The sequence below is a fragment of the Bison bison genome, unplaced genomic scaffold (assembly GCF_000754665.1).
Source record: "Bison bison bison isolate TAMUID 2011002044 unplaced genomic scaffold, Bison_UMD1.0 scf7180017864233, whole genome shotgun sequence".
Lineage (NCBI taxonomy): Eukaryota > Metazoa > Chordata > Mammalia > Artiodactyla > Bovidae > Bison > Bison bison.
This window is the reverse complement of record NW_011494805.1, coordinates 1038280-1049534: the sequence shown is the minus strand read 5'-3', so window position 1 is coordinate 1049534 and position 11255 is coordinate 1038280. Positions and strand designations below refer to the sequence as shown.

Sequence of the window (11255 nt, the reverse complement as noted above, 5' to 3'; positions counted from 1 at the left end):
TTGAAGCTGAAACTCCAGTACTTTGGCCACCTGATGGGAAGAGTTGACTCATTGGAAAAGACTCTGATGCTGGGAGGGATTGGGGGCAGGAGGAGAAGGGACGACAGAGGATGAGATGGCTGGATGGCATCACCGACTCGATGGACATGGGTTTGGGTGCACTCCAGGAGCTGCTGATGGACAGGGAGGCCTGGCATGCTGTGGTTCATGGGGTCTCAAGGAGTCGGACACGACTGAGCGACTGAAGAATGGAACTGAAGACACGAGCTTGTTGACGAATGTTTACTACATGTAAGGCACGCTCATAGTGATCTAGCCAGATACGTCTAAAAGGAAGACTGCAGTTCACAAATCGTGCTGGTGATACAGAGTTTCGAATCAGCTATTTCTGTGTTCCACTCTCAACTAAGACATCTAACCAAGGGTCACCAGATATCTGCAGAAAGCATCAACATAGAGACCAGAACAAAGCGGGGAAAGCAGCTTGGAGGAAATAAGAATGTGCAAAGAAACGAAAACCAGTAGAGGGAAAAAAGTTCAAAAGTTATCATTAACATAGTCTGAGAAATAACCAATGATATGCCTTCCAACAGCATAATACATGTTTAAAAGAAAGAAATATGCAGGCAATCAGAATCAAAATTAAATTGGAATATAAAATGGAAAAAAAAACTTGAAATTTTGAGCAAAAAAGTTAAAAAACAGGAAAGAATGCACAAGGAAGCTGGAGGGCTGGTGTAGAAGACAATAGGAGTTGTAGCAAAAGCAGCAGAGAAAATGGAGGAAACTATCCCCCGAAATGAATGAAATTTCTAAATCCATAGCCCAGTCAATTCCCAGAAGACTAATTTAATTGAAAGCAATCCCGGCTGACTTGATTTAAACTCAGGAAATCAGATGTACTGGCCTAGAAATTTGAACATGGAGCAAGAAAATTAATTCTATCAGCAGGGTCATTTGTATTCAGAGATTACTTAAATAATGTTTGTAAGTTTTCTGCAAGAACATTTACAGCTCCATTGTTCCTGTGGACAACCACCTTCTCTCCAGAAGTCTGCGCACACATGCCTCACCAGAGCACTGATAGTGCCCCACCGTTCCTCCATTCCTGCACTACAGCAGCAAGAGGCCTAGCTGCTGACTTGCTGGATTTTCTCATTAGGCTGAAACCTTGAGGGCCCAGAATCAGACTGTCATATATACAGCAGTTCTTCCACAGTTCTTCTGTTTGTTTCTGGCTGCTCTGTGCAGCATGTTGGTTCTTAGTTCCCCAGCCCGGCACTGAACCCACACCCCCTGTAGTGGAACCGTGGAGTCTTAACCACTGGACCTTCAGGTAAGTCCCAAATACATGTTTACTTTAAATGAAATGTGAGATGGCAACCACCATGCCTTCTTTTTCTATTTAACGTGGTACACTGCCTGGTACAGCATATATTCTCAAAAACACTTGCCGATTGCTAGAATGATAATGAGTAAGGTGAAATAACTTTTGAAGCATGGCATTCAACAGCTATTTACTAAACTGTGGATAAAACACACATTATGGTTAAAAAAAAGAAACGAGCCAAATTCATCAATGAACAACTTATCCAAGAGGAACTGTTTTCTGACAGAAGAAAAAAGGAATAAGAATAAAATTGGGCTGTCAGACTTCACCAAAATAGATGTCAGGTGAGTTTCCAAAATTTGATGTGCTACTCTCTGCACCTTATAACAGGTATAAGGAACATTTAAAAATCAACTAATCTTGGTTTTCAGATATCTGGTTATTATAATAAACCATATTTGTATGTTTCTATCTCTAGAAATTTCAAGTCCCATGGACACAACAATGATTTCACAGTCTAAATATTTCTCTGAAAACAAAATACCACTGGCTAGTTTTATTAACATTAAAGTAACGTACCTTATTTTTTCTGTTGTCATTGTACTTGATTAGGTCTAAAATAAATGTTAAGACTTCTTTGGGACAAAGGTTGTGAACATCTCTCAATAAGGCCATCGCAACTGGCATAGTCTACAAAAAAAAAAAAACTTGTTTTCAATTTTCATCACTATAATTCAATGCAGTGCACGCTGAAAAAGGGTTGCCCTGGGGCTGACACAGTATCTGGGGGGAGTCCAGGCGCCCAGCCCCCCTGGCTCCTACTCCTCCCATGGGAACAGGCCTCAAACACTCTGGCAAGAGCGCTAAGCAGGAACCCCAGGGGAGAGCTGCAGAGCTGGAGGCACTGGGCAGCCCACCTGCTGGAAGAGGGACATGTCATGCAAATCCAGCTCTGTGATTTACAGAGGAAAAGGGATGTGTGGGCTTTAGCATTAGACAGACCACTATTCAGTCTGTACTCCACTGCCATCTACGGTGGGTTATTTTAGCTAGCTGCTTGCTGAGCACCACTTTCAGGGCTCACAGATACAGTGGCTAGAGGCACAGGCGGACAGCAGAATTCAACTACTTGTCTCAAGAGACACAGACTCTCCAGTACCATCTTTCTCAGCCTAAGGAAAAACGGTAAATTACCTGAAATCCAACTTTCCCCTTTTCAAATCTTCATAGACAACTTTTCTAAGGAGGTGGAAGCCTGACCCACAGAGGTAACCTCTACCAGAACAACAGCAGAGCAAAGCTATTCCAACTCAAGGCAGAACCACAGACAATGGACATCACAATCCCCAGTACAGAGAGACTGGACCATACTCTCTTCTGATTAAAGTAACTATACCCTCTAAACTGGTGGGCAAAAAGCAGCGTGGCTCCTCTGCTAGGCAGAAGGCGCAGAAGCAACAGGACGGTCAGTGTTGCACTAGGTGTTACTAATGCTGGAAGAACTGGGGGAAAGATTCTGTTTCACAGAAATAGGACTTAAATTTAAGCACGGATCTTCATTCTTTTTTCTGGCACTACAAGTATTATGTGAAAGGTGAACTGGTCTGAAAGCACTGGCTTCTCCATTTTTTTTGACTGCAAACCACACTAAGAAATATGTTTACATCCCAAGTGAACACACACACACACACAGTCACATATACAAACTAAAAAATAAAACCAAAACAACTTGTACCTACCCTTATTACATGTGTTAATTCTGATACTGCCTATTGTTTTATTTAAAAACAAAAACAAAAAGCTTACAAGTTGATTTCATGACTGCCTGCCTAACGGGTCACAACCCTCACTGTGCACACTGGTCCACGGCCCGTGGGAGAACATGGGCACAGTGAGGGCCGTGCTCGACAGGCTCGGGAGGTAACTCGCTTCCAGGCCACACGCTAGTGGAGCAGCAACACACCGAGAGCCGAGCAACACGTTCGAGGACTACAAACGGCTCAGCTGCTAAAAATAACAGAACGCCTCAGACTTCTTTGATCACACCAACACTGGCTTTCCTCAAACGCAGGTCTCCTGAGTCTGCTCTGCTGACGACGTGCACTATAGCCGTGTCATGACTTCCACTCCCAACGCGTGTCTCAGCGTGGCTGGGCAGTCCTTTCACATTTCCCTCCTCCACACACAAACTGCACTTGCTTAACCGCCCCCTCAACACCTACCATTTCATTTAATCTGGTTTCTACCTGCCTCAGGAAATGGAATGTTTTTATCTTTTCTAACATTAACCTTCCAACTATGTCCTGCCCACTTCTAACAACTTCAGAATTTGCCCTGTCTTGTCTTTTTCATATTTACTTGCTTCCACTTGAACATTTCATCTCTCCTCCACTGGTTCTCTTGTCTGTGCCAAACATGCCTCAAGCTTTTTCTCCCTCTACACAAAATAAAACCTAAAATGCCCTTTCTCAGCCTTGCTTTATCCTTAACATGTCTCCCTTTTCTCATACTCTTCAGCTTTAATCCTTCTAGTTCAATCTAGTTAATCTAATCTCTGCGTTCGTTATTATTAAGTTTCTCAAAATATTTTACAAGTGATTTCCAAGTTGCCCAAACACTGACCACCCCGCCAATCCCACACCGCTTCCTAAAACAGTGACTTCATCACACCACCACTTTTTAAATTACCATTTATAAACAACTTACTATGTGATAAAAATATAGTGTAAAACCCTTCACATGCTTGATATTATTTAATTCTCAAAAAGATAAACTTTACAATTGACTAAACCAGGGCTTAGAGTTAAAAGACTTCTCCTCTTGCAAACTGCTAGTGAGTAGCAGAGCCAGGGCTAACCTGGACCTGTGTGCCACACTGTCTCTGGCCCAGAAACACTGTCCACACTCGACAGGGACAGCCATCAGAAGGACTCGCAAGCCTCTCCATCCCCCAGGAACTACCCATCTCTACTGACCTCAGTATTAATGTGGACAGTGAGTCACTTACACACAGTTCATAAAACCAAAGAACAAGCAAAACTTTGGAAAGTATTTCAGAAGCAAAAAGAGAAAAAAGACAAAATAATTTGTAAGAAAGTAAATAATATTCGGAGAGTCCCCAAGGTAAACGAATATATACTGATATTGGCATAAAATAATTATAAAAAAACCTGAAGGGAAGCTGTACCTTCTGTAGAAAGTAACTTTGAAAGCTCATAAAGTTGTTTGTTTTCACAATGTTTGGACAAGTTTTACAACAAAACATCCTAGTAAAGAGCGACTTCATAGCTGGTGGTCCTGTCCACGTGCTCACCATTGAATTTGCAATCTGCAAATAATTAGAAAATGGAATAATTTCCGTCACCACGGCAAATGTATTTTTAAATAAATAAAACAGCTTTCCGAAAGTTATCAATATACTGGATTCATTCCCAAGGATTTCAATTCTTAAAACTTTAACATATTTCAGTGTCTCAGTATCATTGCCAAGAAAATATATAAACTCCCCCCTCCTAAAATTCTATGTACGCGTTTAACTATTTTCTACTAATTAATCTCTAAATTGGAGCATTCTTTTTATGTTTTAAGAAATCTTCTTTGCAAAGACTTCTAAGTTTATCCATTTAGGCAGATGAGTTCTAATATTTTAAATTTATCAGGTAGAAACATCACCATGGACTTTAAATAAGGCTTTTAACTCTACCCTAACTGAAAAATAAGGCAAATACAGTCCTACCACTTAAGTCTGTAAGAACACATTACAAAGAAAATACATTCTGTTATTGATACTTTGAAAATGAAAGTTGCTCAGCTGTGTCTGACTCTTTGTGACCCCATGGACTGCAGCCCACCAGGCTCCTCTGTCCATGGAATTCTCCAGGCCAGAATACTGGAGTGGGTAGCCTTACCCTTCTCCAGGGCATCACCCCAACCCAGGGACTGAACCTAGGTCTCCTGCATTACAGGCGGATTCTTTACCATCTGAGCCACCAAGAAACCTAATTTAAGTGTGTATAAAAACCATAGCTGAAAAGAATGAAATTACAATTAACTTTAAATAACACAGGCTGTAATTTTACAGATTTGCTAAGGATTTACGGAGAAGGCAATGGCACCCCACTCCAGTACTCTTGCCTAGAAAATCCCATGGATGGAGGAGCCTGGTAGGCTGCAGTCCATGGGGTCGCTAGGAGTCGGACACGACTCAGCGACTTCACTTTCACTTTTCGCTTTCATGCATTGAAGAAGGAAATGGCAACCCACTCCAGTGTTCTTGCCTGGAGAATCCCAGGGACGGGGGAGCCTGGTGGGCTGCCGTCTATGGGGTCACACAGAGTCGGACACGACTGAAGCGACTTAGCAGCAGCAGCTAAGGATTTAGCCTGAGAGAATCACAAGAACTTTACAGAAGCAATAAAATTACACCCTCAGCAGGTGATTATCAAAGAAAAGCACATTTCCCTTACATATCTGAGTAGATAAAGGAGTCTAACTACTCACTATTTACCATTAAAGGTGAAACAAATATAAATCATTATAATCTGCTGAAATACTGGACAAGTGGATATAGCAGTGAGGAAAGCAAGACAGTGAATACATGGGAATGAACTTATCATCAAGATGTTTTTAAAGACCTGGAACCTAGTAAGTATTTCTGGTCGAATATCTGTTAGTGCTTTTTGATTTTCATTTGTTCTATAGTTACATGTTTCTTTTTTTTTTTTGTATCTAAAGAAAAATATTTACTTTTCTTAATAAATTTTGTAGAATGTTAAATGATAGAATCTATCATTTTAAACTCTATATCCCTATACTGAATACTAAGCTCTAACCAACAAGAAATCGCCACCACAGTGGGATAAATTAATGAATGAATGAATGCCATGTACCATAAGGTAAAATATCCTTCAAACCAAGGAACTGCTTACATTCTTTGCTTTAACAATGTGCATGGCAATTCAATAAAATGGGGAAAATTCTCTTTGGTTTTAAAACCTGACTTTCAGTTTGACAGGCACAAGACTTGAACACACGATTTATTTTCAGGTCAAAACATGTTTCTTTCAAATCAGTCTTGCTAAAAGAATGTGGCAAAGAAGACCAACCCACCAAGTAAAGGAGCGGCTGCAGAGCAGTCTCAGTGCTCTTCAGGGTTGTTTCTTTACTGCACTAGCCGTTTTCCGCCCGCTCTACTGCAAATAATCTCACCTAGTGCTCTTCAGGGTTGTTTCTTTACTGCACTGCCGTTTTCCACCCGCTCTACTGCGAGTAGCCTCACCTTTGCGAGGCAGAAGCAGGCGGCCATCCGCACTCGGTAGAAGCACTGCTCCTGCTCCAGGACGTCCGTGAGGGCGAGCCGGGACGCTGGGGTGGGGAACCTCTCCAGGGCCGAGATGGCCTCCTGCTGCGCGACCACGTCCCGCTCGTAGCGGAGCTGGTACTGCCACATGAAGTCCGCCTGCTCAGAGTCCACCTTCCGCAGCACCGCCATGTCCGGGTCGATCCGGATCCACAGCAGAGGGGAGTCGGCACTGAAAGCAGAGAGCAGGCGCGTTTCCCTCTTTCCCACTTCAAATATTTATAAAACAAACACACAGCATTTATTAACCAGATTTCCTTCTCCATGCAGTATTCAAAACTGCCTGGAGTTTTACTGTATTTGTTTTTTTTTTTAAATAAATCACACTGACAACTTTCCCATTATATTTAATATGTCTAACATATCAATCTTGTTGAAACAAAAAACTCCACCTGAAAATAATAATTTGGGGACTTTATTAGTGATTACACAGTGTGCAAAGGGAAAATGGGACCAAATTTCTTCATTTTATTTCCTAAAGCTTAACACTTGACAATGGTTACAAATGCCACTCTTTATTAGAAATCAATCTATGACTAAAGTTACTTCTTATTAATTTACTAAATTAACTTGTTCCACTGACTTTCAATATTTTTTAAAAATGCTAGTCTCATGATGATCATTATCAAATAGAAAGTCCTGAAATCATAGTTCAGAGGCACAGCACAAATTTATTCTCAGGTAGTTCTCAAAGTCTCAAACACAGTTTTTAAAAAACTAGTCTCTTTTAACAAAAGAATAACACTTGAAATATTAATACAATTCAACAAATACTACTGGATACTTAATATAGGTGAGACACTTGATATGAAAAGATTATATAAGCTGTGTAATAAATAGCAGTGATATTTGGTACCCAAGTTAGTAAACAATTACAGATATTTTCTATTTTTATAAATATTTACATTTTTATAAATACATAGGCATTAAAAAATACACAGGCACAATATGGACAGGCAAAATAAAGTTTGAGCTACATTATATTTAAAAATAAAATGCTGTCAATCAGTAAGTATCACCACAAAAAATGTAGAATGAGATTTAAATTGCTTTTTGCAAACACAGGAGGCCTCAAAGTGCCCTGAGGCTCTGTCCAAAGACAAAGAGAACTAGTATCATCCGAGAGTTCACTGGAAACGCAAGCCGTCAGCACTCAATTGGAATGCTGGGTCAGAAACTAAATTCTAAGGAGATCCCCAAGTATTGCACACGCACTTCAACTTGAGAAGCACTGCTCTAGAGACCACCGGGGAAGCAAGGCTATTTCCTCTGAATTTTATCCAGGCCAGGCTAGATTTACTTTTCTCTGTTTGATTAATTATAATTTTATGTTCAATCTGTTATCAACATAAAGTTTCTTTTGCCTTTTGAAAGTTTTAGAAGCACCAATTTCAGGACATTTACATACTTTTAGATGTATGCTACACAACAAATGAGAATGCAGAAAATACTGTATCTTTGAATTTAAGTAACTTACTCCATTGCAGAAAGATCCATGTCAACTTCTTCACCATTCATCAGTGGAATTTTTTTCTTCTTATTCCTACATTTAATGAAAAGTAAGTTCGAAAATTCTGACATTTCCAATTTTGACAAGAGATAAAGAGCAGCTGAAGTTCAAATTAAGAATCGCATGTAGTGTTGAAAGATATTCTAAGGAGGAAGAGAGGGACAATATAATGGAATTTAAACACAACAAAACCTGTTTACTTTGAAACTTAAGAGAATGAAGTAAATGATATTAAAAGGTCTTCCTGATCAATGTTTAACAAAAGTCAGAAATATCTAATTAAATGTCAACTTAAAACATATACATATTTCCAAGAACTGGTACCTGGAAATTTTATACAAGAAGATAAGAGATCTACCAATAAAGAAATGCTTTATTAAAAACAACAACATAGGCCTGAAATGAGAAACGAATAATTCTGAACATGTGCTATCCATGCAAGGTGCTGTCTTATATGAAATGAAGAAGTTAACTACAAAACATCCTCACAGTATGGATTAACATGCATAATTAATTAATATGCATAAGATTATGATGAGCCAAAACAAAAGCAACTGCCTCCATGCAAATTACTCCTGAATAATTAAATCTTCTGGACACTACACTAAATGCATGGTCACGTGAGGACAAATACAAACAGGAAGAGAGCACAGTCTTCTTGTGCTCCTCACGCCAAATAATAAGCAGATGACACACTGTTATTACTGAGAAAACAAAGCCAAGGAAATGTGATGAAAAGGGGAGCAATCAGATGCTCCCAATGTCAAAGGTGGACAGAACAAAAAGAAGAAGGATCTCCTTTGAACTAAGAATTTTCACAGAGAATGATTACAGGGAGACTTTAGAACCAAGCTCTCTAAAGGACTCAAAATCAACCGAGATACTTGTTTGAGATGACCTAAGTGCAGTCATGAGTAAAAAACTTTTGTTCCTCAAATTCTGACATTGCTACACACTCCTCCAGCAAAGAACAAAAATGTTCTCGTTTTTCATTAGTCAGAGTATGTGCCAATGAACAAAAATGTTCTCGTTTTTCATTAGTCAGAGTGTGTGCCAATGGCTGTGAAAAAACTGGTAAAGAAAAAGCATAGTAAACAGAAGATGCACCAGGGCTGGCAACGCGCCTTGGAAAGGCATCTCCGGTTCTTAAGGCCACGGTGACACGGAGAACACGCGGGGTGAAGCAGACACAGGAAGAGAAGGCAGGGGAACACGCGGGGTAAAGCAGACACAGGAAGAGAAGGCAGGGGCCTTTTCATGACGTATGTACTAAGCTCCTTTCTTTAGAGTCAATGTTCATTTCCTCCAAATTTTCTATACCTATTAATCCAATGAGATAAGTAAGTACAACCCTAAGCAATCTGTCCTGAATTTTTCCTGGCTCCCAAAACTCAAACTTCCATTCCACCTCCCCTTGTTCCTACAAAGTAAGGATTCTCATACTTAAATTTTAAAATTAATTGTTTCATTCTAAGGATAAAAGTGTTGTCAAGAACAGAAAGTAGATAAGGAATCTGGTAATACTAACTTGAAGTAAAATGGGAAAAAAAGATGCTAGATAACATGTCCTCTATCTAAAAGTTAGGTACACACCAGGGTTTCATTGTGGGCCGCGCCTACCTTCTGCTTTTGGAATGGCAAGGTATGTCATGTTTCAGGCTGTTCTCTTCAATCTGCAGTGTATGGTTGAAGGACCCGTCTAATTCCTGTACTGTCACTTTAAGTGGTCCCTTTAAAAAGAAACATGCCGTTCAAAGACAGTGCCAGGAGAAGAAAAAACAAATCACATGTATTCTTACACGTAAGGAACATTCACCACGATGTTAAACAACACTGTATAAGACCTGCGTGTGGAGACACAGAAGGGCAGCCAGTGCGGGAGGAGGTGGGACTGGGAGGCTGCTTCCCCAAGGCCTCTAAAGCAGGCCCTCCTTCCCGCCACCCACAGGCCCTTCCTTTATTTAAACTGGGCAGAAAGTGGTGCAAAAAGGCCATTTTGGGGAAAAAAAAAACTTACCACATATTTCTGGGTTCCAGGAGATGTATAATCTTGTTTTATTTCCAGTTCCAAGACATTTCGCTTTCTATTAAAGGCAAAACTTCCGTAAAATTTTACCACTCCACTCTGGTCTCTGCAGAACTGTGAAGGAATCTGCATACTGGGACAAACACGCACTAAACAGAACACAGTACTCATCAGGGTGTGAGATTCTCAAACACATTCCCGCCAGTGCAGAGCTCGAGAGCATACCCCACTGTACACCAGGTGGCAAAGCACTCAAAATTCCTGCGAAAAATGTTTTCCCAGATTAAAAAAAAAGATCCTGAAACATGAAGGAATTAGTTTTTTTGAAAGAAGCAAAACCACTCTACAGGGTTATTAATATAGAAAGTGCTTTGAAATGAAAAAATTTAACAACCGAAAAGTTCCCAGATACCATGCAGGCTGCGCCAACCCCAGCCACGTGGGAAGTCATGAGACCACTGCATCTTACAAGTGGCCCCACAGGCCTGTCTGGCGTGTATTTACCTCCCTGATCATCAAGCCTACTGCTGCACTCACACACTAAGAGGCACTTTAAAGGAAGCGAAACTTCACGAATACAGATGTGTATGGACGTGTGCGCCTCAGTGACTAGTTGGCACCTCAGAGGAAATGATTTACAGTTCCTGGCAACATCTACCATTAATTGCCTCCTTTTATCCCCCAAAGCTCTTCCTTCTTCCCCTTATACAAACAGTCTTCCCTCCTTTGCTCAACTACTACAGAAAAGGATACACCCACTGCTTTATTAAAGGCTGGATGTCTTTGCCAGAGACGTTCGAGATGGATTTCAAAAATCCAGATGTGGAAACCAACATTTGACTCCACATATGTGACTGGAACTTCTGAGATGAAGCAGTACTAGCCAAACTTAGCAGTTTATTGAAAACCTGTAAGAAAGTATCATTTAGTATATCTGTGTAACACAATTATACATCGCTTTCAATCCTGTCCTATTCCCACTTTGCAATGTAAGTTTCTTATAGACAATCATAGAAGACAACAACTTCAC

General features: G+C 40.4%; 1 protein-coding gene across 5 annotated transcripts in view; it reads right to left on the bottom strand.

Annotated features, from left to right (window-relative positions):
- The window catches only part of TAF2 (TAF2 RNA polymerase II, TATA box binding protein (TBP)-associated factor, 150kDa), an 88366-nt gene that overhangs the window by 37250 nt on the left and 39861 nt on the right, over positions 1 to 11255 (bottom strand). For all 5 annotated transcript variants that reach the window (XM_010846189.1, XM_010846190.1, XM_010846191.1 and 2 more), the window contains 7 exons: positions 10979 to 11133; positions 10217 to 10331; positions 9820 to 9929; positions 8167 to 8232; positions 6609 to 6861; positions 4518 to 4658; positions 1910 to 2020 (listed from right to left, as the gene is read on the bottom strand). In XM_010846189.1, coding sequence (XP_010844491.1) covers positions 1910 to 2020; positions 4518 to 4658; positions 6609 to 6861; positions 8167 to 8232; positions 9820 to 9929; positions 10217 to 10331; positions 10979 to 11133 — 951 coding nt within the window. The remainder of the gene's footprint in view (positions 1 to 1909; positions 2021 to 4517; positions 4659 to 6608; positions 6862 to 8166; positions 8233 to 9819; positions 9930 to 10216; positions 10332 to 10978; positions 11134 to 11255) is intronic.